This window comes from Trachemys scripta, chromosome 17 (assembly GCF_013100865.1).
Source record: "Trachemys scripta elegans isolate TJP31775 chromosome 17, CAS_Tse_1.0, whole genome shotgun sequence".
NCBI classification, from domain to species: domain Eukaryota; kingdom Metazoa; phylum Chordata; order Testudines; family Emydidae; genus Trachemys; species Trachemys scripta.
In genome coordinates, this window is record NC_048314.1 from 2,196,909 (window position 1) to 2,224,139 (window position 27,231).

Sequence of the window (27,231 nt, forward strand, 5' to 3'; positions counted from 1 at the left end):
GGGGGCAGGAGTGGGGAGAGGGATCGGAGCAGTCAGGGGACAGGGAGCAGAGGGGTTTAGATGGGTTGGGAGTTCTGGGGGGGGGCTGTCAGGGGTGGGGAGTGGTTGGATGGGGCGTGGGAGTCCCAGGGGTCTGTCTGGGGGTAGGGGTGTGGATAAGGGTTGGGGCAGTCAGGGTACAGGTAGGGGGTACGGTCCTGGGGGGCATTTGGGGGGGGTCTTAGGAGGGGGCAGTCAGGGGACAAAAGGCAGGGAGGCTTAGATAGGGGGTGGGGTTCTGGAGGGCAGTTAGGGGCAGGGGTCCCAGGAGGGGGCAGTCAGGGGACAAGGAGCGGGGGGAGGGTTGGGGGTTCTGAGGGGGGGAAGTGGAAGGGGCAGAGGCGGGGCTAGGGCAGGATGGGGCGGGGCCAGGGCAGGATGGGGGCGGGGCTCCGCCCATCCTCTTTTTTGCTTGCTGAAATATGGTAACCCTACCGTTGGGAGAGGCCTGCTCTTGTCCTCTGCTATTTGTGAACCAGCACTAAAACACTGGGTGTCGGGATTCCTGCGTTCTGGGCCTGGCTCTGGGAGCTGAGTGGTCTGGGGGTTCGAGGCAGCGTAGCCCTGTTTGGAACACCTGCAGGAAATGAACCTGAGATCTCTACATCCAAAAGCACCAGGTTCTGCCACTTGAACGAAAGAGCTGATGCTGGTAGCTCAGAGCAGGGGCAGAGTCCTAAAGCGCTATATGTGGTCTAGCCACTAGCGGGGGACAGAGGTCCACGCTGTGTGAGTGTGTGTGTTGCATACATTCTTGACATACAGTGCAACGCAGCCTCCCTTTTCCCAGGAGAATTTCCCAGGAAAGCGTAGTGGATTTGTCATCGCTGGATGTTCTGAAAGCTCTGCTCTAGGGATTATTTGGGGGCGGCGTGCCAGCCAGTGCTATGCAGGAGGGGCAGAGTAGTTGATCACAGTGGCAGTTTCTGGCATTGGAATCTGTAACTCTGAACAGAGAGCTTCATCCAAAGGCCCTACCTCGGGGTTCTCAAACTGGGGGTCGGGACCCCTCAGGGGGTCACGAAGTTATTACATGGAGGGTCGCGAGCTCTCAGCCTCCACCCCAGGCCCCACTTTGCATCCAGCATTTATAATGGGGTTAAATATATAAAAAAGTGTTTTTCATTTATGAGGGGGGTCGCACTCAGAGGCTTGCTGTGTGAAAGGGGGTCACCAGTACAAAGGGTTGAGAACCACTGCCCTACCTCCTTTAAAGTGACAGTTCACAATTTAGCCACTAGATGGCCCCCCCAGTCACTACTAAAAAGTCACTACTTGAGCAAAGCAAAGCAAAGCGGGCTGCAGGCCTCTCTAGCCGGGAGCGCAGGGTGCTGCCTGTTCCTCACTTGCTCCTTGCAGAGAGGTGTTTTTCCCACAGGTTTCAACTGTGCTGCAGGGAGCATCAAACACAGCGTAACCCAACTTCTCTCGGTAAGGGCAGGTCTGCGCCAGGGCCTCCTGGGAGTTCCCACCTGAAGAGAAGCACCTCCGAGCAGGCCAGGGGAGCTAGGCTGTGAAGGGAAGGGGTGGTGAGCAGCGCTGGGTGTAGGGGGCATGACAAGCAAACCAGGGCTTAGGCGAGTGCTGGCGCTGGCCACGGCTTGCCACACAATAACAGCCCTGCGGTTCATTTCTGTTTTGGGGAAGGCACTTACGAGACGACCTGGCGGACGGCGGCCTGAAGGATTGTGTGTGGCTGGATACAGCAAGCGGACTTCTAACGGATGCCAGCTGTGAGGAGAGAAAGCCGTTCATCTGCAAGTGCAACGAGGGTAAGGGACTAGCCAATGCCAGCCCAGAGCCTGAGCCCCACGCTGGCTTTCCCAGGAGCAGGATAGCACTTCCGCTGCATTGACAGCCCTGGGGACAGAGTCCATTATCTAACCCCAGAGCAGGTGCAGCCGGGCTCGGCTGTGGGACCTGCCCTCCCCACCTCCCCTGCCATGGGAGGGGGCTGACGGGGGGCCCGTTCTTTGTGGCCTAGTTGGTCCTTGGTCCTGCCGTTATGACTGTCAATAAGTGGGCAAAGCAGCTTCTGTTGTAGGGCTGGACAGAGAACAGGACAGGGATCCCACAGCTCATTTCCCTCTGGGGCCAGCAAACAGCCATGGCTTTAGTCCCTCCCCGCCCGACAGAACTGCAGAGAGATGCTTGCTGGCCTCCCAGCTTGCAAAGGCCGCTCCAGTGTCCTCCCTGGCCCCAGCCATTGCTCGCCAAGGTCCTGAGTCTGGTCAGTGGCCAGAGGAGTAATGTGGGACTGCTTTGGGCGGGACTCAGATGGTTCTCCTTGATTCAGGGAGGTCCTTCTTTTGTGACATCTTCTCTCAGTTGTTGTACAGTAACTCCTCACTTAAAGTCGTCCCGGTTAACGTTGTTTCGTTGCTATGTTGCTGATCAATTAAGGAACATGCTCGTTTAAAGTTGTGCAATGCTCCCTTATAACATTTGGCAGCCGCCTGCTTTGTCCACTGCTTGCAGGAAGAGAAGCCCACTGGAGCTAGCTGGTGGGGGCTTGGAACCAGGGTGGACCAGCAGCCCCCCTATCAGCTCCCCGCTCCCCTAAGTTCCCTGTGCGGCAGCTGCCCAGCAGCCTATCAATTGTTGGCAGTTCAGCTGTCCCTCCCCCCACTGCCATGTGCTGCTCCTGCCCTCTGCCTTGGAGCTGCTCCCTGGAGCCTCCTGCTTTCTGTGTGTGGGGCGGGGAGAAGGGGGCTAATATGAGGGTGTCCCGCTCCCCCCTGCTCCCCCCATTTCCATAGAGCAGGGCGGGGGAGGGGCAGGATAGGGCTCAGGACGGAGGGAGCTTGCTGACAGCAGCTGCGGTCTCAACCTCCTGGTCTACTTAAAAAGGCAATGTACATAGAGTGAGGTCAGTGTACTTAAAGGGACAATGCACATCTCTCTCTCACACACACACGGTGTGTGTCCCTGTCTCTTTCTGCCATGCTGTCTCCCCTCCCTCCATTCGTGCTGCCTTGTAGAGTATGAGGCTACATTAACAACAATGTGTTAACCCTTGAGGGCTCAGCCGAGTGCTAGTTCATTATTTAGCAGTAAGGCATTCCCTGGGAAACATCCCACCCTCTGACTCCACCACCTCAACCAAGCTTCACAATCACCATCGCTGTGTACAGTATTCAATTGTTTGTTTAAAACTTATATTGTGTGTATATATATATATATATATATATATATATACAATATAGTCTTTTGCCTGGTGAAAAAAATTTCCCTGGAACCTAACCCCCCCATTTACATTAATTCTTATGGGGAAATTGGATTCATTTAACATCGTTTCGCTTAAAGTCGCATTTTTCAGGAACAGAACGACAGCGCTAAGCCAGGAGTTACTGTATGAAGCTTCTCTGTCCCTTGACCTGCTCTGGGGGCCGGGCTCTGTCAGAGCTCACAGGGGCTGGCTCAAGCGAAATTTCTGAGCTCTCCAGGAGTGCAGCTCTCTATTCCTGCAGAGTTTTAGGAGCTCGCCAGAACTGCTGCCTCCTCCAGCCCCTTAGCAGCCGCTTCCTGCAGGTGCACCCCAGTGAGCTCTGCCCTCCAGATCTGTCCCCCCGCACCCACACCCACACACAACCCACTTCTCTAGGAGCACTGCTAAGCCAAGGGGGTTGGGATGCCTGGGCGGGAGCCTGCAGAGTTTAAAAGCAGGTTCCTAAGCTTGGGAAGGCCTAGTTTATGGGTAATTAGTTTGTAATTACATCTTCGTTAGAAGCGTCTTCCTTATAGCCACGGGCAAATCATCAAGTTTGAGCTGAAAATAACCCCTGGCAGTCACAAAAAGTATCTCGCCTTTGATCTTTAATTACTTGTAATTTTGCAAGGAATTAAATTCTTAAAGCCAAGTGATAACAATTTGGCACGTCGTCTTAATAATCCCTTCCTTTGTGTCTGTAGCAATAGCAAGGAGTACACAGACTAGATCGCAATTCTCCTGGCACGGCGTATCCGCCTCGCCTTCCAAACAGATGTCCTTGTTCCCCTGTTCCCAGCAACGCACAGCGCTGGCTGGGGGAAGAGCTCAGTGAGGGGCAGCAGCAGGAGGAATCCGAATGAAACTGGAATTTGAACATGTGCCGGATTTGGAAGGAGGGTCACGTTCTGCTCCAGAATGTCACGTCCCGGGCAGAATTAGAAGCCCCTGTTCCTGCTGGGCCATGGGGGAAGCTGAGAGCCCTGGTGCAGGCTGTGTGCCCCCATTCCTGTCACTGCCCCCTCCTCCCTGGGTGTGTTCATGCTTCCCCCCGCTTTGGAAGCAGCTACTTTCTCCTCCGCTTCCTTCACCCCGCCTCACAGGCTCCTGCCATGTGTCCCAATCAGAAAGTGGGCCCAATCCTGTCCCTCCTCCACCACCCTTAGTCTGCTCTGGCGGGGGAGCTGGCTCTGAGCCCTGCCCTCCAGTCCCAGCACAGGAAGCATGACAGGAGGCGGCTGGAAAAAGAGACGTGATTTTCTGAGGGTGGGCGCTCAGCCCCTGTAATGTGTCTCACCCACAATGGAGGCTCGCCACATGGCTAGTCCCGTGTGGAAAGGTGGCTCTGCTATTTGGCTGGGTGGAGGCAGGGAATCCAGGCCCCAGAGGGCGTTTATTGCTGTGCAGGGAGGCCGGTTCTTGCTGCAGCAGCACACCCGCTTACACTTCCTCCTGCGCCAGAGCATCCTCCTGCGCCGCCCCTTTTGGCTTTAGCTGTGGCTGGGGTTTGAAGCTGGCTGTGGCTTGTTGGGGACACACCGGCAACTCTGAACTCCTGGGTGGCTGCGGGTTTCTGTGCCTGGTCATTGTCATGTGCACTGCCATGCCTGCAGCGGGACCGTCACGTCCAGCAGCACCAGGGCGCTGGGGCGGCGAGGGGCTAGTGCAGGGCATTCGCTGGCGGTGCGGAGTGGAAGCAAGGCCGTGGCTCGCAGCTGTGTATCTGACAGCACACGTGTTTCACGAGAGACCCAGAGAAATTGTTTTTCACCCTCTGCTTCCCCCAGCTACCGAGTGGTTTGTGAAGCAGCCTGGCAGGGGCGTGGTGGGAGACCCAGCATTCCTGCACCCCTCTGCCGAGAGCCTGGAACAGGCCAAGCAGGAGTGCCTCCGTGAGAGGAGTGTGTGCGCAGGCGTTCTGCAGGCTGGGACAGGCGTCTACCTGATCAGCTCCAAGGCTGGCATCATCTCCCGACCCAACTCCACACTCTACATATGGACCAGTAAGAGCAGAGCCTCCCATCCTCATAGCTGCAAAGTGGTAGCATGGCCTCGTGCGGAGAGCAAGGCATTGCGGGCCTGATCGTACCCTGCCTGCTCCTTGCCGAGTCACTGGCACCCAGGCAAGGGGAGTGCCCGGGTGTTGGTGCAGGGTGGGGGAGGAGCGGGCCTGGGGACTCAGCAGATCTGGGTTCTAGTTCTAGCTCTGCCATTGATCTGCTGTATGACTTGGGTCAGTCAAGCCCATCAATCAGTGCCTCAGTTTTCCCCCAGCCCTAGCTTCACTGTTGGGCTGCAGAGCAGGTAAACTGGGAATAAGCCTGGTGCAGGGGGGCCGCTGCATTGCCTGTATCCCAGCCTCTGGCACAGGGTGTGCTCCAGGGCAGGCTGGGGGCAGGGCAGAGACAGGGTGGGAGCTGGGGATTGGGGGGAGGGAGAGGAAGGAGGCATGGCTGAGGAAGTCCTATGCCCTGCTGATTCTGTACCTCTACAGAGCCCCATGGGGCCATTGCAACAGGGGTGCAAGTCAGGCCCAGCATGCCCTTTGTCCCAGTGCCAGTGTAGGATGAGTCTCTTAGCCCATTTGTGCAACACTTGCTCCGCTCTGTGAAGGCTGTTGGGGCTGGGTGGGTGCCAGGGGCTAGATCCGTTCGCCCAGCCTATGGCCTGCAGCGGTCTGCTGAGCACCCTCTCCTCTTCGGTTGCAGTATGTGCTGAGGGGTTCAGCGGCCTGCGCTGTCATAGATACACTGCCCCCCAAGAGCGACCCCCATGTGATTGCAGTGGCAGAGTCCGGGTGTCGGCAACCCAAGGTGAGAGCCCTGGCCCTTCTGCTGCCTGGTCTGGTGAGGTGAGAAAAGGGGCTGGGTGTGGCGGGAGCCTTGGGGTGTGTCATTCCATAGGGGATGTTAATTGGGAATCCTACAAAAAGTGGAAACAGGGATGAATTGCTAAAGCGGATTATAAAAGAATAGCACAAGCATAGAATCATAGAACTGGAAGGGACCTGGAGAGGTTGTCTAGTCCAGTCCCCTGCACTCATGGCAGGACTAAGTATCTAGACCATCCCTGACAGGTGTTTGTCCAACCTGCTCTTAAAAATCCCCAATGATGGAGATTCCACAACCTCCCTCGGCAATTTATTCCAGTGCTTAACCACCCTGACAGGAAAATTTTCCCTAATGTCCAACCTAAGCCTCCCGTGCTGCAATTTAAGCCCATTGCTTCTTGGCCTATCCTCAGAGGTTAAGAACAACAATTTTTCTTCTTCCTCCTTGTAACAACCTTTCATGTACTTGAAAACTGTTATCATGTCTCCTCTCAGTCTTCTCTTTTCCAGACTAAACAAACCCAATTTTGTCAATCTTTCCTCATAGGTCATGTTTTCTAGACCTTTTTGTTGCTCCTCTCTGGACTCTCTCCAATCTGTCCACATCCTTCGTGACATGTGTCGTCCAGAACTGGACACAATACTCCAGTTGAGGCCTAATCAGCACGGAGTAGAGTGGAAGAATTACTTCTCGTGTCTTGCTTACAACACTCCTGCTAATACATCCCAGAATGATGTTCACTTTTTTTGCAACAGCGTTACACTGTTGACTCATATTTAGTTTGTGGTCCACTATGACCCCCAGATCCCTTTCCACTGTACTCCTTCCTAGGCAGTCATTTCCCATTTTGTATGTGTGCAACTGATTGTTCCTTCCTAAATGGAGTACTTTGCATTTGTCCTTATTGAATTTCAGCCTATTGACTTCAGACCATGTCTCCAGTTTGCCCAGATCATTTTGAATTTAAATCCTATCCTCCAAAGCACTTGTAACCCCTCCCAGCTTGGTATCGTCCGCAAACTTTATAAGTGTACTCTCTATGCCATTATCTAAATCATTGATGAAGGTATTGAACAGAACTGGACCTAGAACCAATCCCTGTGGGACCCCACTCATTATGTCCGTCCAGCATGACTGTGAACAACTGATAACTATTCTTTGGGAACCGTTTTCCCACCAGTTTTGCACTCACCTTATAGTAGCTCCATCTAGGTTGCATTTCCCTAGTTTATTTATGAGAAGGTCATGCGAGACAGAATCAAAAGCTTTACTAAAGTCAAGATATACCACATCTACCACTTTCCCCCTATCCACAAGGCTTGTTACCCTGTTAAAGAAAGCTATCGGGTTGCTTTGACATGATTTGTTCTTGACAAATCCATGCTGACTGTTACTTATCACCTTAGCATCTTCTAGATGTTTGGAAATGGATTGCTTAATTATTTGCTCCATTATCTTTCCGGGTACAGAAGTTAAGCTGACTGGTCTGTAATGCCCCAGGTTGTCCTTATTTCCCTTTTTATAGATGGGCACTATATTTTCCTTTTTCCAGTCTTCTGGAATCTCTCCTGTCTTCCATGACTTCTCAAAGATAAGCATGTAGGGACAAAATCAGAAACGCTAAGGCACAAAATGGGTTACACCGAGCAAGGGACATAAAAGCATAAGAAGAGGTTCTTTAAATACATTAGAAGCAAGAGAAAGACAAAGGAAAGTGTAGGTCCTCTACTTAGTGGGGAAGGATTGCTAACTACTGATAATCTCAAGAAAGCTGAGGTATTTAATGTCAATTTTGTTTCAGTCTTCACTAAAAAGGTTAATGGTGACCAGATGCACAATGCAATTAATATTAACAACCAGAGGGAAGGAACACAAGCCAAAATAGGGAAAGAAGAGGTTAAGGAATATTTGGATAAGTTAGATGTATTCAAATTGGCAGGCCTCATGAAATTCATCCTAGTGTACTTAAGGAACTAGGTGATGCCATCTTGGAAGCATTAGCAATTATCTTTGAGAACTTCTGGAGGACGAGTGAGGTCCCAGAGGACTTGAGAAGGGAAAACATAGCACTTGTCTTTAAAAAGGGGAACAAAGAGGATCTGGGGAATAATAGACCAGTCAGCCTAACTTCAGTACCTGTAAAGATACTGGAACTAATCAGTAAACATTCAGTTTGTAAGCACCTAGAGGATAACAGGGTTATAAGGAATCGCCAGCATGGATTTGTCAAGAACAAATCACGCCAAACAACCTAATTTCCTTCTTTGAGAGGGATACTGGCCAGGGGAAAGGGAGGAAGCATAGATGTGGTATATCTTGAATTTATTAAGGTTGTTGACACAGCCCCACGTGATGGTCTCATAAGCAAACGAGGGGAAATACAGTCTAGATGAAATTACTGTAAGGTGGGTGCACAACTGGTTGAAAGATTATACTCAGAATAGTTATTAATGGTTTGCTGTCAAACTGGGAGGGTGTATGTAGTAGGCCCCAAGGGGTCAGGCCTGGGTCTGGTACCATTCATTATTGTAATTAATGACTTGGATAATAGATTGGAGAGTGTGCTTATAAAATTTGCAGATGACACCAAGCTGGCAGGTGATGCAAGACCTTGGGAGAACAGGAGTAGAATTCAAAACAACCTTGACAAATTGGAGAATTGGTCTGAGTTCAACAAGATGAAATTCAGTAAAGATGAGTGCTAGGTACTACGCTTGGAGAGGAAAAACCACACGCACAACTACAAAATGGACAGGAGCTGGCGAGGCGGTCGCACTGCTGAAAAGGCTCTGGGGGTTATACTGGATCAGAAATTGAACAAGAGCCAAAAATGTGATGCAGCTGCAAACAAGGGCAATATAATTCTGGGGTGTATTACCAGGAGTGTTGTATGCAAGGCCAGGTCTACACTATAAACTGACATCAACATAAATACGTCGCTCAAGGGTGTGAGAAATCCACACGCCTTAGCGACGCAGTTATACTGACTTAACCCCCGTTTAGACCTCACTGTGTCGATGGGAGGGCTTCTCCTGTCCACATAGCTACCGCCTCTTTCGGGGTGGATGAACTATGCCAGTGGCAGAAGCTATCCCATCAGCGTAGTAGCGTCTTCACTGAAGCACTACAGCGGTGCCGGTGCACCAGCGTAGCTGCGCTGCTGCACCGTTTTGTGTGTAGACCTGCCCTAAGACATGGGAGGTGCTTGCCTCACTCTGCTTGGCTCTGGTGAGGCCTCAGCTGGAGTCCTGTGGCCAATTCTGGGTGCTGCACTTTAGGAAAGATGGAGACAAATTGGAGAGAGTCCAGAGAAGAGCAACAGAAATGATAAAGGGTTCAGAAAACCTGACCTATGAGGAAAGGTTAAAAAAACTGGGCATGTTTTGTGTTGAGAAAAGAAGACACGGGGGGACCTGACAAGAGTCTTCAGCTAAGTTGGCTGGTATAAAGAGGACTGTGATCAATTGTTCTTCATGTCCACTGAAGGTAGGACAAGAAGCAATGGGCTTAGATTCATAGACTCATAGATTCCTAGGCCAGAAGGGACCACTGTGATCATCTAGTGTGACCTCCTGTGTAATGCAGGCCAGAGACCTGCCCCAAGGTAATCCCTAGAGCAGAGCTTTTAGAAAAACACCCAGTCTTGATTGAAAACTTGTTAGTGATGGAGAATCACCACATCCCTTGGTAAATTGTTCCAATGATTAATTACTCTCACTGTTAAAAAATGTAGGTCTTATGTGCCGTCTGAATTTGTCTAGCTTCAACTTCCAGCCATTGGTTTGTGTTATACGTTTCTCTGCTAGAGTCCCCAACCCTGTCAGTATGGCCTACATTCTTTGTTCCTAGACAAATACATTTACATTTAGTCGTATTAAAACGCATATTGTTAGCTTGCACCCAGCTTACCAAGTGATCAAGATCGCTCTGAATCAGTGCCCTGTCCTCTTTATTTACTGTTCCCCCAATGTTTGTGTCATTTGCAAACTTTGTCAGTGATGGGTTTGTTTCTTTTAGGTATTGATAACAATGTTAAATAGTGTAGAGCAGGGGTTCTCAAACTGGGGGTCGGGACCCCTCAGGGGATCAGGAGGTTATTACATGGAAGGTCGCGAGCTGTCAGCCTCCACCCCAAACCCTGCTTTGCCTCCAGCATTTATAATGGTTTTAAATATATAAAAAAGTGTTTTAATTTATAAGTGGGTTTGCACTCAGAGGTTTGCTATGTGAAAGGGGTCACCAGTACAAAAGTTTGAGAACCACTGGTGTAGAGCCAAGAACCGATCCCTGTGGGACCCCACTAGAAACACACCCACTCAGTAAAGATTTCCTGTTTATAGTTACATTTTCTATACCCCTATCAATTAGCCAGTTTTTAATCCATGTAATGACATGTTAGTTTTAATCTGCAGCAAGGGAGATTTAGGTTAGATATTAGATAACTCTTTCTAACTCTAAGGGTAGTTAAACACTGGAACAGGTGTCCATGGGACGTTATGGAATCCCCATCACTGAAGTTTTTGAGAACAGGTTGGACAAACACCTGTGAGGGATGGTCTAGGTTTACTGGTCCTGCCTGATGCAGGAGGCTGAACTTGTTGACATCTTGAGGTCCCTTTCAGACCCACACTTCTGTGATTCTATGTATGTGGGATCCCCACAGTGCCCCCTCCACCTCCGGTGCTACCCCCAGTAAGTAGCTGATCAGAAAATGGGTAACTGTCCATTTCACAGGTTTTGCATATTGTCAAAATATATTGTGTGTCCATCCCCGTGGCTTCTGGGTACATGACACATAAAGCAACCAACAGTTCAGACCTAGCCCTGCTCCAGCCACCTCCACAAGAGACATCAGAAATGCAGAGACAAGGTGGATGAAATAATATCTTTTGTTGGAGCAACTTCTGTTGGTCAAACTTTCGAGCCATACAAAGCTCTTCAGGTCTGGGACAGGTACTCAGAGCATCACAGCAAAATGCAAGGTGGAACAGATTGTTTAGAATAAGTAGTTAGCTCATATTCTAAGGGACCATTCAAAGTGAAATGGACCATTAACATCTCTGCAAGTCATAGTGGGGTTAGTGGGTTACAGATTGTTGTAATAAGCCATAAATCCAGGGTTTCTGTTCAGTCCATGACTTTTAGTGTTTAACAGAATTATGAATTTAAGCTCCCAGGCTTGTCTTTTGAAAGCATTGTGCAGGTTTCCTCTGAGAATGAGGACTGGCAGGTCAGATATGGAGAGATCGCTTTGTGAAAAGTGTTCACCCACAGGTGACAGGGTGTTTTTGTCTTTTATCATTTTCCTTTGTGAGTTCATTCCAGAGCGCAGTGATTGTCGGGTTTCACCCACATAGTTGTTATTGGGGCATTTAGTGCACTGGATGAGGTACACCACATGTTGTGATTGGCATCTGTAGGATCCATGGGTCTTAGAAGGTGTGTTGTGGGGGGTGTTGATCATTGTAGCAGTGGAGATATGGCTGCAGGTTTTGCATCTGTTGTTCTGGCAGGGCAGCCATTGTCCGTGTCTAAAAAGACGAGCCAAGCCCCACAGACCCGTGAGGAATGGATGTGCTCCTGCCATGGAGAACCTACCTCCACCCCCAGCAAGGGGCGAGGGTGGGGACAAAAGGAAGGGCTTCAACTGATCTATGCCATCAGGACAGGCTGCAGGAGACTGGCAGGCCCAGGCATTGTCAGTCCTGAGCCAGGCTGAGGAGTGGGATGTAGCATTGTCAATGTTGGAGATCTTGGGTGTTCAGGCATAAGCTATCTCCTGAATGGCGCTGAGGGATGGGGACAGGGCTCAAGAAGGCTGTTTAGACCCAGGCATTGCCTTGAATTCCTCCCCCAGCACTGGCGGTGTGGCCAGTCCCAAGGTTCAAAGATCACAGGTCAGGCCCCAAAAGCATGAGATTGGCTTTACAAATCTAGAGATTTGAAAGATAAGACCTGTTGGGTTCTTGTACTGGCCTTGGGGGTTTTCAGGCTTTTCTTCACAATCACAAGGGCTAGAAACTGAGTCTTTTTTAAAATGGATGCTGAGATTCCCCCCTAATGTCATGACTCCAGGAGCTGGGGCTTTCAGGAGAGCACCAGATGTGGTGAGACTCATGATATAATCACAAGGGCGGGCAACTCTGGACAGGTATAGCCACGGGAACTGCATCCCTGTCCTGTCAAGGGCCAGTGCTCTGCATGGCCTGGGCAGGCGTGGCCTGTGTTGTGGGACATAAGAACGGCCATACTGGGTCAGACCAAAGGTCCATCAAGCCCAGTATCCTGTCATCTGACAGTAGCCAATGGCAGGTGCCCCAAAGGGAATGAACAGACAGGTTATCGTCAAGTGATCCATGCCGTGTCACCCAATCCCAGTTTCTAGCAAACGGAGGCTAGGGACACCATTCCTGCCCATCCTGGCTAATAGCCATTGATGGACCTATCCTCCATGAATCTATCTACCTCCCTTTTGAACCCTGTTGTAGTACTGGCCTTCACAACACCCTCTGGCAAGGAGTTCCAGAGGTTGACAGTGCGTTGGGTGAAAAAATACTTTCTTGAGTTTGTTTTAAACCTGCTATCTATTAATTTCATTTGGTGGCCCCTTGTTCTTGTATTATGAGAAGGAGTAAATAACACTTCCTTATTTACTTTCTCTATACCACCCATGATTTTATAGACCTCTATCATATCCCCCCTTAGTTGCCTCTTTTCCAAGCTGAAAAGTCCCAGTCTTATTAATCTCTCCTCATACAGAAGCCGTTCTATACCCCTAATAATTTTTGTTGCCCTTTTCGGAACCTTTTCCAATTCCAATATATCTTTTTTGAGATGGGGCAACCACATCTGCACACAGTATTCAAGATGTGGGCATACCATGGATTTATATAGAGGCAATATGATATTTTCTGTCTTATTATCTATCCCTTTCTTGATGATTCCCAACATTCTGTTTGCTTTTTTGACTGCCGCTACACATTGAGTGGATGATTTCAGAGAACTATCCGCAATGACTCCAAGATCTCTTTTTTGAGAGGTAACAGCTAAATTAGATCCCATCATTTTATATATATAGTTGGGATTATGTTTTCCAATGTGCATTATTTTGCATTTATCAACATTAAATGTCATCTGCCATTTTGTTACCCAGTCACCCAGTTTTGTGAGATCCTTTTGTAGCTCTCAGCGGTCTGCCTGGGACTTAACTATCTTGAGTAGTTTTGTATCATCTACAAATTTTGCCACCTCACTGTTTACCCCTTTTTCCAGATTGTTTATGAATATGTTAAATAGGACTGGGCCCAGTACAGATCCCTGGGGGACACCACTATTTATCTTTCTCCATTCTGAAACTGTCCATTTATTCCTACCCTTTGTTTCCTATCTTTTAACCAGTTGCCAATCCATGGGAGGACCTTCCCTCTTATCCCATGACTGCTTATTTTGCTTAAGAGCCTTTGGTGAGGGACCTTGTCAAAGCTTTCTGAAAATCTAAATACACTATGTCCACTGGATCTCCTTTGTCCGCATGCTTGTTGACCCCCTCAAAGAATTCTAGTTGATTGGTGAGGGATGATTTCCCTTTACAAAAACCATGTTGACTATTTCCCAACAAACTACGTTCATCTATGTGTCTGACAATTTTGTTCTTTACAATAGTTTCAACCAATTTGCCCCCTACTGAAGTGAGGCTTACTGGCCTGTAGTTGCCAGGGTCACCTCTGGAGCCCTTTTAAAAAATTGGCATCACATTAGCTATCCTCTAGTCATTTGGTACAGAAACTGATTTAAATGATAGGTTACAGATGACAGTTAGTAGTCGTGAAATTTCACATTTGAGTTCCTTCAAAACTCTTGGGTGAATACCATCAGGTCCTGGAGACTTATTACTGTTTAGTTTATCAATTTGTTCCAAAACTTCCTCTAATGACACCTCAATTTGGGACAGTTCCTCAGATCTGTCACCCAAAAAGAATGGCTCAGGTGTGGGAATCTCCCTCACATCCTCAACAGTGAAGACTGATGCAAAGAATTAATTTAGTTTCTCTGCAATGGCCTTATCATCTTTGAGTGCTCCTTTAGCATCTCGATTGTCCAGTGGCCTCACTGGTTGTTTAGCTTCTGATGCTTCTGATATATTTAAAAAAAATTTTGCAATTACTTTTGGAGTCTTTGGCTAGCTGTTCTTCAAATTCCGCTGTTCCCAAGTTGCTTTGGACTCAGAGGCCCGTGTGCTCTCAGCTCCCCCATGGTTTCCAGGAAGAACCCCTGGTATGCCAGCCCTTCTCGTGGTCACCACCTCTTTGCCAGGGTTGAGCTGCGGACTCCTCCGCCCCTGGGACCGCTCGCTGCAATCCCCAGGGGAATCCTGTTACAGCAAAAGTCCTTCTCTCTCCCAGGGTCGAGCGGCAAGCTCCTCCGCCCCGAGACTGCTCGCTGCAGTCCTCAGGGGGACCCCATTACCCAACAATCCTTCTCGCTGGTCACACTCCCAGAGGTTAATCACCCCCTGAAATCGTCCCTCTCTGAGCCTGCAGCATGCCTCGTCCTTGTTATCCCCCCTCTGTTTTACTGCTCCCCAGTCACTTACTGCAAGAAACACCATTCACGGGATGTAGTACATTCCACCGCTACCACCAGTTGTCACAGAGTCCCCGGGCGATGCTCTGGAACTGCTCCCCACAAAGCCAGTCAGGACTTTGGGGAGCCTCCTCTCCCATGGAGCAGTCTGTCTTCAGGGCAAGAAGCTCACATGGCTTCACCTCCTGGGTCTGCCCTTGGAGCATTCAGCATATGCCCCTCCGTGTGCTTCCCACAGCGAGTCGGCCCAGGCGGGGTCCTGGGGAAGCCAGAGGGTCCTGCATGCACCCCCCCTTCGCAGTCAGACGTAACTCTCAGCCAGCCAGTAAAACAGAGGTTTATTAGATAACAGGAACACGGTCTAAAACAGAGCTTGTCGGTCCAGCGAACGGGCTCCTCCACCGGGTCCATTCTGGGGCCCAGCGAGCCTGACACTCCCGTCTGCCCTCACTCCTAGTCCCCAGCCAACTCCAAAACTGAAACCCCCTCCAGCCCCTCCTTCTCTCCTGAGTTCCTTTCCCAGGCCAGGAGGTCACCTGATCTCTTTGTTCACCCACACCTTTAGCATCCCCTTGCAGGGGGGAAGGGCCTGGCCATTAGTTGCTAGGCGACAGAGGGTCGGCCAGTATTCAGAGGAAACATTAAGAACAGTCCCACTTCGTCACACCCCACCACAGGGATGTTAAATTTAATTATATTATGGTCATTATTACCAAGAGGTCCAGCTATATTCACCTCTTGGACCCGATCCCATGCTCCACTTAAATCAAGGTAAATCAAGAATTGCCTCTCCTCTTGTGGGTTCTAGGACTCGCTGTTCCTCTCCTCTTGTGGGTTCCAGGACTCGCTGCTCCTCTCCTCTTGTGGGTTCCAGGACTCGCTGCTGCAAGAAGCAGTCATTTAAGGTGTCAAGAAACTTTATCTCTGCATCCCGTCCTGAGGTGACATGTACCCAGTCAATATGGGGATCAGTTGAAATCCCCCAATTTTTTATTTTAAAGCCTCTCTAATCTCCCTGAGCATTTCACAGTCACTATCACTGTCCCAGAGTCCTGTATTGCCTGGGCTGTGTTGTGGGACCCAGTGTTGTGTATGGCCTGGGCTTAGCTTTGCCAACCCTCCAGGATTGTCTTGGAGTTTCCAGGAATTAAAGATTAATCTTTAATTAAAGATAATGTCATGTGATGATACCTCCAGGAATTCATCCAACCAAAGTTGGCAACCCTATCTGGACTGTGTTGTGGGACCCAGAGTTGTGCGTGTCTGGGGCAGGTCTGGGCTGTGTTGAGGGACCCAGAGTTGTGCAGGGCTGGGCTGTGTTGAGGGACCCTGAGTTGTGCATGGCTGGGGTAGATCTGGGCTGTGTTGTGGGACCCAGAGTTGTGTATGGCTGGGGTAGGTCTGGGCTGTGTTGAGGGACCCAGAGTTGTGCGTGGCTGGGGCAGGTATGGGCTGTGTTGAGGGACCCAGAGTTGTGCGTGGCTGGGGTATGTCTGGGCTGTGTTGAGGGACCCAGAGTTGTGCGTGGCCGGGGCAGGTCTGGGCTGTGTTGAGGGACCCAGAGTTGTGCGAGGCCAGGGCAGGTCTGGGCTGTGTTGAGGGACCCAGAGTTGTGCGTGGCCGGGGCAGGTGACAGGTCTGGGCTGTGTTATGGGAGTCACATGGAACATTCCGGCTGGGGATTAGTGTTGAAATCCAAGCTTTGCTTTAGGACAGAATAATAAAATCAAGCTCTTGGCATGTCAGGATAATTAAACCGAATCCTGCTCTGCACTCTTTGGTGTTGTTTCCGGGAGGGCTGGCAGGATGTGGGGCATTTGTTTGTCAATGTACTTTTCTCCCTGGACTCTTTCAGGTGGAATGATTGGGAAGATCTTCCTTAAGGGGGAATGGCTCCCATGATTCCCCACAGATCTGTAGGCAAGGTCTTGTACACTGGTGTCCAGAGCTCAGATACAATGGATCTACCAGTCCCCTTCCTGCTGGTGCCCAGAGCTGTGCTCCTTCCCCGTGACTGCTCAGGCCCGGCCAGGGGGTTCCTGTGGCGAAGGCAGTGTCAGTGTCAGCTGAGAGCCTGCAGCCTGGACTCTGTTTATTCACAGAACAGGTCCAGCATGGGTGGAGGCAGCAGCAGCTTCCCCCTCCCCCCACACCAGCTGGCGATGTGCCTCAAACCCTGCACTCACCCCCCATGTGCAATGGCTTAGTGAGTCTTGGGCCACTCTGCTGAGATGCCAACAATGGTGCTTCCCTGCCCACTGGCAAGTGGGCTGAGAGGGCCTGACTCATCTCCCTGACTCAGGGTTGGGAGCTCCTCCGGGCAGAGACTGTGGGCTGGGTTCTCCAGTCTGCTATGGCCCCGCAGTGCCACTTACACGGCTCATAGTGGCCTTAAGGCCGCTGGAGAATTCAGGGGGTTCTGTTAGGCAGGGGACTCTGTGCTGGGGTAAAGCTGGTGGCAGAGGCCCTGACACTTCCTGTGCCAGCTGCCCCCTTGCCCTTGGCATAAACAGGAGGAGGGGGCATATTGGGAGGGAAGGGGCAGCGCTGCCCCAGAGACCTGATGCCTGTGGTGCAGTGCTGCCCTGTGCCGTGGCCCGGCAGCCCTGAATCGTGAGCTGCAGCCAGCATGGATGGTGCGGAGCCTGGAGCCCTGTGCCATGCTCAGCATCTCAGCGAGCTCGCGGCCAGAGCTGGGTAAAAGCAGCAACGGGCCACTGAGCAACCAGAAGCTGGGGAGCTCGCCTGCCGCTCCCCCTGCAGGATTGCCATTCTGGTTACTGTCCCCTGTTGTATCCCAGCTGAGCCCATGTGTGGGTGTGAGTGAGTGTGCATGTGTATTTGTGTGGGGGGGTACATACATTGTGTCCACACGTGTGTTTGCGCGCACGTGTGAGTGTGTGTGATAGCATGTGTGTGCACAGGTGCCTAAGAAGAGGCGACGTTTTGATTAGATTCCCAAATCTCTCTCTCCTGCCGGTGTGATTCCTTTCATGCCAGTTCTTCCCAGGGCAAGATATTCGCAGCCAAGTTCCAGAGCCTTGAAGAGAGCAGGCTGGAGCCGGAGCTGCCTGTGTCCTGACTAGTACCACCCAGTCAGAGCATGAGGGCCTGGGCCGAGTCCAGGACGACACCCCATGCTGAGAGCGGGGCACTGGATTATCACTTGCAGACAAACCCAACCCTCCCCAGGGACTGGAGCGCCTTCTGGGGCTGCGTTCTTCAGCTACCCGACTGCTTGTTTGCTAAGGGAATGGCCTGGAGCCACTTCTCTCAGGAACTAGGTGTTGGGGGGCCAGGGTCCTGGGCGTTCGATACAGGTGCCCTTGTGGATGGAGGTAGGGTGACCAGATGTCCCGATTTTATAGGGACAATCCTGATATTTGGGGCTTTTTCTTATATAGGCGCCTGTTACCCCCCACAATCTGTCACGATTTTTCATACTTGCTGTCTGGTCACCCTAGGTGGAGGTGATGCCCCTGCAGGCTGCCAGGGGATTGCAAGGACTCTGGACTGAAGTTACACTCGTGTACACACAATCGTGTGCACCCCAGCCCACCCCCCATTGCAGGGGGAAACAGGCGGTGGATATAAATCCCACACTGGACAGGAAACAGGCCGAGGGAATGGGCAGCGCTGTGGAGGGCTGGCTCTTGCTGTCTGTCACATCTAGTTTGACTGTGAGGTTTCAGGGCGGTGCTGGGGCATTTGGCATGCAGGGTTGGTGGGGGGTTGTCTCTCTAGGGAGAGGATAACAGCCATTCGTGTCTCTTTGCAGTGTGTGGTGTCCCTGTGCAGAGCTGCATTGACTACTGTCGCCACACAACGGCCCAGAGCAACTGCTCCCTCTGCCTGCCTCTCTGCTCTGGTGAGTCCCCATCGCCCATGGCCTAGCTGGGTGCTTTGTGCCCCGGGCTGGAGCAGATGCTGAGTAGCACAGCTTCTCCTAGCACAGAGGGCAGGGCTGTGCCTCCAGCCCTGGCATGGCAGGGGGAAGCCTCCCAGCTCAATCTTCTCCCGGCTTCGTTGGGCTTTGAGATGCTAGAGTCACCCTGGACTCCTGTCTCCCCCACCTGGAGAGCTCACAGCATTCCCGCTTTGCCTGTGGCTGACCTGACAACTGGTGCAAAAAGCCCTGATGCAAATCCCCCCCGTGGAGACACAGCCCCAGAAAGCAGCCAGGGAAGGGGCAGCCAGCCTGCAGGGTCCCAGGGGGTAGAAGGTTGCGGCCTGTGGGTCTATGAGACCTTAGCAAGCAAGGGGTGCCTGGCACGTCCCCTCCTGCGCTGTCTGGGGGTGACACTACCTATGGCCACGTCTGGACGAGGGAAGGAGCAGATCATTAGAAGCGTGTTAGCAAGCATGATTTAGTGGAGTCTAAATACTAGTGTAGACAGGGCGCAGCACCTTTCAAACCTAGCTAGCTAGTCACAGTAGCCCGGGATGGGCCCTCTTCTATGGCTCAGGGGCTGGCAGATTTGCTAAATGCTCCACCTCCCCAAGCAGGATGGGAGGCAGGGAGACCTGCTCCAGCTGTGTGGCCTCTTTGCTTAAAGCCCGTTGGCCCATGGCAGCCCGTCTGTCAAAGTGAGGAGGCTTCAGGGTTTCTTCCAAATGTGGCTCCACCCAGCCTGGGAGCAGCAGGTCCTGGCCACAGGGACCCGTGGTTATTCAGTGTCACGGTGCGCCAGAGTCTGTCGCCCATGCCCTTAGGAATGGGCAAATGGGTAACGGCCCAGGAGCAACCCCTTGCTGTCTGGAGGGGCGTCCCAGGAGGGGAGATCAGAGCAGTAGCCAATGCAGATTGTTGTCTCCAGTGCTTCAGGGACTTCCACCCAATCCTGAGCCTCCTGACTCCAGGGCCTGGATTCTGGGTCTCCGGCACTTCCTGTGAGCATACAGGGGCCGCGCAGCCACCAGCTCTCCCCAGGCATCAGCCATGCTAGCCAGCACAAGTCGGCCACGATGGCTGTGGGAGCTAGGGCTACTGGTGGCAGGAAGAACCCTGAGTTTGCTCTTAGCCCAGGATCTGGACAGTAGAGCAGGCCCCAGCATAGCTACACCCAAGTCTTCTCCAGGGACAGGGACTCCTCTGGGCCTGTTGTGCTGGACGTGGCAGCAGCAGCCAGTGGCAGGAATAGGCTGTACTCAGTCCCTGGCTAGGACCTGTTCGCCAGGTTCTGGGCCGCACAGGATGGCTTTGGAACTCCCAGGGCAGCTGCCTGGTGTCACAGGCTCCTTTGAATTTCCAGTTGTTGGAGGCTGTTGTCTGGAGCAGCATCTCCTGCTCCCCTGGACCCTGGAAGAGGCATCTGGAGCCCAGCTGCCCCTCTGCTGGGCCTGCTGTGCTCTGCAGGGAGGGTTGGAGCACTTCCAATCTGGGAGCAGCTCCTATCATCCCAGGTAGCATCTGCTCTTTCCTTTCCTTCCAGACTCCAGCCTGGGCCTCCTGGACCCCGAGGAGCTGGCTGTGGTATCCATGGTGCAGTTCAAAGTGTCGCAGTCCCTCAACCTCACCTCGGAGGACGAGCGTGATCAAACGAATGCATCTAAAATCATCTACCACAGCGAATTCCCCTGAGCAATCAGTGCCTCAGGGAATGCTGGGAAAGGGCGGCCCAGTGCTCGTCTTTCAAAGGTTCCCCCGGTTCTTCCCTTTCCCATTCGGTTTTGTGCTGCCGTTTTGTTGTAAACGTGCTGGGGGAAGGGGGTCAATGTAATGTTCCCAACCATCCCATTGCTGTGGTCTGTGAGTGGGGCGGGGCCAGCAACTCGCAGCCAACTGAGAATTCAGCTGCGTGAACTAGGAGCTACTCCCAGCTGAGCAGATCTGGGCCCTGGGGAGCAGCCTCTTAGCAGGACTCAGCATCATCCCTGACTCACTAGTGAGAGCATTAAAGGGACAGACGAGGAGCACTCCAGGGAGACAGTTTCCATGCACCAGCCTGGCAGGGGCCCGTCGCCTCACTCAGGTGCACCAGCTGCAGACGCAGTGGTCCCAGCCCAGCCTTCTGTCAGCTCCAGTGAGACCAGGGCCCAGGAGCCAGGGTGTGGGGAAGAGCAGGGTGGGAGGCACCTCAGCCCTTGAGGTGAGGAACAGGAGATGCTGCACCAAGGGGCTAATCAAACTTTTCAGCCAGATTCAAAAGAATTTCAGACCAAGAAAGTGCCGGTTTCAGGATGCAGCCCCAGCCCTTGGCTGGCACACGTACACTGCTGAGCACCAAGCTCCTCCCCTCCCGTCCCGGATCTCTCCAGGTGGGGCTCAGAGCCCTGCCCTGAGGCTGAGCAGCGGCCCTGCTGGAGCCTGGAGAGCTGGGGGACTCCCAGAAGGAGGGGAAGGCAGAAGGGCTAGAGTGCATAAAAGGAGTTAGACATCTAAGTCTGGGTTTGGCACCACTGCGATGCACAAAACTCCTGCTGAACCTCTGCAGGCACCTAACCCCCCTCGGCACCTGTGTCTGTGCAGGTCTCGCGCCCTTGCTCTGATGTGTCTCCTCTGCAAACAGGGAGCAGCTGGTGCCTATCTCCCACTGGAGCGAGTCCCAAACCAGGGACGAGGAGCACTCGGCTGGGGGCCCCATCTGGCAGGCAGGAGGACTGGCCTTGCAGCTTTAAGCCCTGGGGTGTGGAGACCCCCTCTGCCTAACGGGGAGAGGGGAAATTGATCAGGGGCCTGCCACCTCTCTGGGGAGTGCGCTAGCCACTGGGCTCTGGCCTAGTGCAGTGTGGGGCTCCCTCAGTCTCTCCTGGTGAAGTGGTTACACTGTGGACAATTAATGAACCAGTCAGTGGAGCAGGGGGACTTGATCCTGGCTCTCCCGTGAGCTGGGTGCGTGCTCTGACCACTAGGCTACAAAGCCATTCTCAGGCTCGTGACCTCTCTTTCTGGCCCAAGCGACTGAGAGAGTGAGAGTGCGAGCGAGGGCACAAGCCGGGGGGTGGCTGTGCAGCCTGCTCGTTAGAGCACTCACCCAGGAGGTGGGGGATCCAGTGCCCCAGCTCCAGGCTCCTGGATCAGAGCTGCCAAGGGGAGAAGGGAGAGGGTCCAGGAGTGGGCGGCGAGACCGGGCCCAGTGGCCGAGGAGAGCCGCGAGAGCTGGGGTGGGGAGTGCAGCCCGAGCCCTGTAAGAGGCCTGAGCATGGGCTGGGTGCAGGGGATCTGGCCAGCCCCCCAAGGGTGTGGCCTTAAGGTTATTGTGTATGGCACTGCTGCACTACCTGGCCTGGAGCAGTCTCCTGTGGGGTGGGGGAGGGGGACCCTGGCTCTGCATCTTGGCAGCAGCGTCTGCTCTGTGAAAATATTTGCTAAGAAAGTGCAGCTCCGCCCTGAAGAAACCGCACAGGGGAGAGCCGCTGGCCTTTGAGCAGCCAGGTGAATGTTTGCAGAGCGCAGGTGAGGCTGCACTCTGCAGGGGGGTGAAAGTGCCAGAAGAGCTGCAGGGTGTCCGAGACCTGTGCAAGGCACTGCGGGCCCCCAGCCTGGCGCCCGCACGGCCGGCTGCCCCGGCCCCGCAGAGCCAGCCTGTGCGGGCTGCTGAGCCGGACCAGGAAGGCTGGGTGTGTCCAGGCACGGCAGGCGCCCGGAGAACTGGAGGACTTGGGGGAACGGGAGCTGAGTGGTTCTCTTGGCAGCTAAGCATGGCTGGCTGGAGGGGTCCGGCCACTCTCCTGGCCTTTCTCCTCCTGTGCCCGCTCCCCTCCCCCTGCTGCCCTGCCGTCTGCAGATGCTCCTCTGGGGAAGTGGACTGCAGTTACCGAGCCTTGCGCATTGTGCCCGAAAACCTGCCCACCAACGCCAGTGCCCTGTGGCTGGGCTACAACCACATCGCCGTCCTCACGGCTCACTCCTTCCGCTCGCAGCAGGCGCTGCAGAACCTCAGCTTGTGCAGCAACGTCCTGGCGAGCATCCACAGCCAGGCCTTGGCAGGGCTCGGGGCGCTGCGGGAGCTGGACCTGAGCAACAACTACCTCACCGTGCTCCCGGCCGAGATTGTCCTGCCTCTCCCAGGCTTAGTGACTCTCAACGTGGGGGCCAACAAGCTTGGCCAGCTGCCCCCAGAGGTGCTGGAAGCACTGCCCTGCTTGCAGGAGCTCTTTCTGCACAGCAACGCCCTGAGGTCGCTGCATGCCGGCGTCTTTCCGAACCTGCCGGCCTTGCGCTCCCTGACGCTGCAGGGCAACCCGTGGGCGTGCACCTGTGAAATCCAGCCCCTCTTCCTCTGGCTCATGGGCAACGGGGACAAAATCCAAGGTAAGAATGGAGGGGCAACGCAGCAGCACGGAGGGCAGAGTCGAGCCTAGAGCCGGGCAGGAATTTTTCAATGAAACCTTTTCTTCCTTGGACAATCTGGCTCCCTTTTCACTGACCCCTCTTGATTCTGACAGACCGTTCTCAGAGGCCGGGCCCAGCTCCACCACTCCTGTATCTTGGGGGAGGGCCCTGGCCACTGGGCCACACAATGGGTCTCTTAATCTCTCCTGTTTGAAGTTGTTCCACTTTGTAGAAATAATGCAGTGGCCATTGGGCCAGAAAGAGCGTGTGCTATGAACTCGTAGCCTGCTGGGGGAGCCAGGCTGACGGCCTGGCCCCGAGTCAGGCACAGCCCAACCACGGGCCTATTTCAGGGTCTCTGGTTGTATGAGATCTCATTTCCCTTCTGCCGCAGAGTTCTCGATTTCCAGCCAGCCCCACTCGACTCCCTCGCTCCCAGGGCTGGCCAGGCTGGGGGAAGGGAGCCTCGAGTGACTCTCGTGCACTGACGGCAGCACATTTATTCCATCCTCTCAGCCAGAGGCAGGGTCTGTAGACCTGAGGCTCCCTAGGGGCCCCTCTCCTTGAAGCAGGCGGGTTTGGGTTCCACAGGGCATGTGGCTGCAGGTTCCACCACGATGCTGGTCACACACGAATTCCTCGGGTGACAGCCCCGCTCTGAACGAAGCCTCCGGCCTGGGATTGGGCAGCCCCTGCTCTGCAGGGGCAGTGACAACTCACTAGGAGCAGGCCTGGGCCGGCAGGACACAGTGAGCAGGGAGTGAGGGCCAGGGCCTGACCCCCGCTGCGGCCCAGCCTGCTCACTGATGTCGCGGGCGAAGCCTGGGCAAGGCCGCGAGGAGTCAGCCCGTGTGCCGCAGAGCCTGGGTAAAAGGGGAGTCAAGGACAGTGGGGCTGAGGGAAGGGAGCTCCACATGGGCAGAGCCCTCTGGCCCCTGGTTTTGGACAGGCCCTCCTGCCATGGGCGCCGAGGGGCGTCCCAGGACCAGCCCCAGCTAAGGACAGGGAGTTTGGGAATGGTGAGGGGCCAGCCCCTCGCTGGGAGCAGTGTTGGTGCCAGGGAGGCTGTAGCTGTGGGGCACCACCAGAGCTGCCCTGTGCTCCAGCCCTTCCTTCCCTGGGTCCTGCGCTCCGCTCTGGACGTCTCCCAGCCACAGGGCCTGCACAGATCCTGTGTGCTCAGGATCGCAAGGGCCAGATGCAGCACTTGGCTGGGGTTCTCCATCCAGGCAGCAGGGTGCCCCGCTTTAGTTCTCTGACGGCCTGGCTGGGGTAATGAGTGCCAGCCGGTGCCTGGCCTCTGTGCATTGAACCCCTTCAGGGAGTTTCAGGTTGGCCCCTCTCTGTCCCCCAGTCCACTAAGAAAAGGGGAGGCCAGTGCAGCCTGGGCTGGGAGGATGGGAGGGCTGTTTATGGAGTTGCCCTGGGCCCCATGGTGTGCACCAGATAGTGCCCCATGGCTCCTGCCGGCTCCACTGGCCTGTGTGGGTATCATACCCCCAGTCCTGAGAGAGCGTCTGCCACAGGTCCCACCCCACTTCCTCAGCCTACGAGCCAGTTCAGCCTCCCCCCATCAGCCACCCGACTTACTTCCTGGTGTGTATCACCATGGGCACCGACTCGCTCCCGGTGCTGCCGTGTTGAGGTGGGAGCCCTGGGCCTGCGCACTGGCTGGGCAGGATGTTTCTATGACACTCAGTTGGGCTGACAGAATTAACCCCAGCTCTGCGCAGCACATTTCACCTGGCACCCGTTGCACTACGAGAAGACCGAGGCGCAGGGGGTGGGGTGGGGGAATTGCTCCTGGCCACTTAGTAGGCTGCGCTCCTCCTGAGGGCTGCCATCCTGTCCCACCCCAGGGCTGCTATCATGGCCCACAGCCTGCCCCATCGTCCCAATGCTGGATTGTCCTGCGTGACCTCGCCCAGCACCAGCACACCCAGCCGGCCTGCAGGTCTTCCCCGCGGCTGCTGGCCTGCTCTGAGCACCGGCCCACCCTGCCCAGCACTACCCTGCCCAGCCACCCTCCCTGACGCTGCCCTTCCCTTCCAGTGCTGGCAGCAGCCTGTAGCCCTCCTCCGGCCCTGGCAGGAGCCCAAGCCACCCATGTGCTGCTGCCAGGTTGGGAACCATGACCCAGCCTGACCTTTGTGTCTGTCTTTCTCTGGCAGAGGAGAATTTGATCCTGTGCAGATTCCCAGAGCACCTCAACCAGTATCCTCTCCTGGCCATTGGCAACGAGTCCTTCAGCCACTGCCAGGACAGCTTGCTGCACGCCCAGGACTACGCCTTCTTCCTGCTCATTGGCCCGGCCTCTTTCGTGGCTAGCATCCTCATCTGCCTCCTACTCGGCTCCCTGGCCATGGCCTATAACCACCTCCTGAACAAACTTTGCTATTGGTGAGGAGCCCACCCGAGTGGGAGTGCGGTGGTTGCAGTAGCTCTGGGTGGGCCAGCAAGGGGACGAGGTACTGTCTGTGTCCCAGGGCTGGCAAGCATTGTCGTGGGTACTGGAAGATAATTGTGTTACCTTCCCTTGCTGCGGGGCCTTTCCTTCTCCCCCAGGGGACCATGAGCCCTATTCATGTTCCTTGGAGCTGCAGCAACGACCCAAGGGGGAAATCCCCAAGGTTTCAGCAAGACTTCCCTGAACATCCATCTGCACTGGCTGGCGAGCGCTGGCTCCACCCCCGAGCCCTCCAGCTCTTTCCAAGAGCCTGCCAGCGAGGTGCCAATTGTTCTGAGATGGAGTGAGAGCCAATAGGACTGGGCTGAGACCCCCCCCATCATCTTCCACACCTGCCCCTGACCAGCAGCAGATGGGAACTGCTCCCACCTGGCCTGGTTCATGCCAGCACCTCAGAGGTGAAAGGCCCCTCTCTGCTTCCTAATCTGCCTCAAAGGCACCGAGCGGGACGACCCTCCATTACCAGGGCTTCAGTGTTAGCCAAAGGGTGTAACCTTCTGGCCTGTCCAGCCCAGTACTCCAATATGAACGTGACAGCCGGGGCTGAGTGCGGTTCCTGCACCCATCCACAGGGCTAACACGATTGGGATGGCACGCTAGGAAACCTGGCGCCTGCTGCAGTAGGGTGAGCAGAGAATTGCCTTTAGGTTTGCAATGTTCTCAGCCTTTACGGTGCCTCCTTGCTGCACTGGTGGTTGGGTAGCTTCTTCAGTAGCAGTCACAGTGTGCTCAGGGGAATGGTCAGGGTGTGAATGCTGCTACTACCCTGGAGGAATAGGAGCCGTTTGCTCTGGTTCCTCCTGTGTTTAGACCAGAGCGTTGGCAAATCAAACCAGAGGCACACACCTTTCCACCCAGGGATGTTCAGGATGAGAGGGTCAGAGCTGGAGCTGGGCAAATACTGAACAATGCTCTGGACCTACCTACGTGAATGTCAAGACTAGCTGGCTCTGGCTGTGTTCACCCCCTGTTTGCATTAGTGTCCCACTGATGTTCTAGCAAACATGTCCCCGGACAGGAGAGCTCACAGGAATGGTAAATTTTAGAGAATATTTGTGGCAAGTGAATTTTGAACTTGTAACCGTGAGTGTGTGCTCTGGAAACCTGAACTGGGACCAGGCTCAACAATGGGGAACAGAACTATTCCTTGTGCCCTCTGTGTTGAGAGCTCAGGTTTCAGATCTGGCAATGAGCGCTCGCTGTGACCTACAGGCAGAGATTGGCCGTTGAGAAAGCTGCACTGCATTCTGGGAATTGCATTCTGGCTCCAGAGGGAACAGAGGAAGCATCACCAAATCTATTACTCCTGGCTCCAGCTCTTCCTGCACGGCCAATGCTCCCAGAGCCAAAGCTAACCCCAGAGTCCAGGTTACCCACCCTACCAGTGGGGAATGACAGTAGACAGGTTGTTGGGCCTGAGAGCCACTCAGCAGCACAATGGAATCCAACACACGTGGAAAATGTTTTCCTTTTCCATTACACACACCCCCCCCCCCCCCCGTGCGCACCCCCTGGGCTATTCCCAGGAAAACACTGGGCAGCCTGTTCTCCCCTTCCCACAGCACCATGTATGCAGTGCTGGGAACACATGCAGCGATCTGAGTGCTAAGGAGTAGTTCTGTGTTATCTGACAGCAAACCCTTCACATGTGCGCCCCATCCAGTGTCTCCCCTCACCCACCATCCCCTTATGGCCCTAGAACCTCCATCTCCCCCGGCCTCCTTCCCTGCTGGCCTGTCCTCGCTCACTGCTCCAGTGGGGTTGGGTTGCCTGCCCCCGGGTACAGGCTGGGGACCCAGCGCTACTGCACCCACTAAGCACAGCCTGG

At 54.0% G+C, this 27,231-nt stretch overlaps 2 protein-coding genes across 2 annotated transcripts in view; both read left to right on the forward strand.

Annotated features, from left to right (window-relative positions):
- LOC117867183 overlaps positions 1-20,395 on the forward strand; it is a 49,648-nt gene extending 29,253 nt beyond the window's left edge. The window contains exons 22-26 of the mRNA XM_034752009.1: positions 1,687-1,811; positions 5,035-5,250; positions 5,956-6,060; positions 18,440-18,529; positions 20,094-20,395. Coding sequence (XP_034607900.1) covers positions 1,687-1,811; positions 5,035-5,250; positions 5,956-6,060; positions 18,440-18,529; positions 20,094-20,242 — 685 coding nt within the window. The 3' untranslated portion in view covers positions 20,243-20,395. The remainder of the gene's footprint in view (positions 1-1,686; positions 1,812-5,034; positions 5,251-5,955; positions 6,061-18,439; positions 18,530-20,093) is intronic.
- Positions 20,396-20,492: 97 nt separating this feature from the next.
- LRRC26 (leucine rich repeat containing 26) lies at positions 20,493-26,884 on the forward strand. The gene is made up of 2 exons (XM_034752044.1): positions 20,493-22,915; positions 25,108-26,884. The coding sequence occupies exons 1-2, from the start codon at positions 22,303-22,305 to the stop codon at positions 25,338-25,340; spliced, it is 846 nt and encodes a 281-aa protein (XP_034607935.1). The 5' UTR covers positions 20,493-22,302; the 3' UTR covers positions 25,341-26,884.
- Positions 26,885-27,231: the final 347 nt, after the last annotated feature.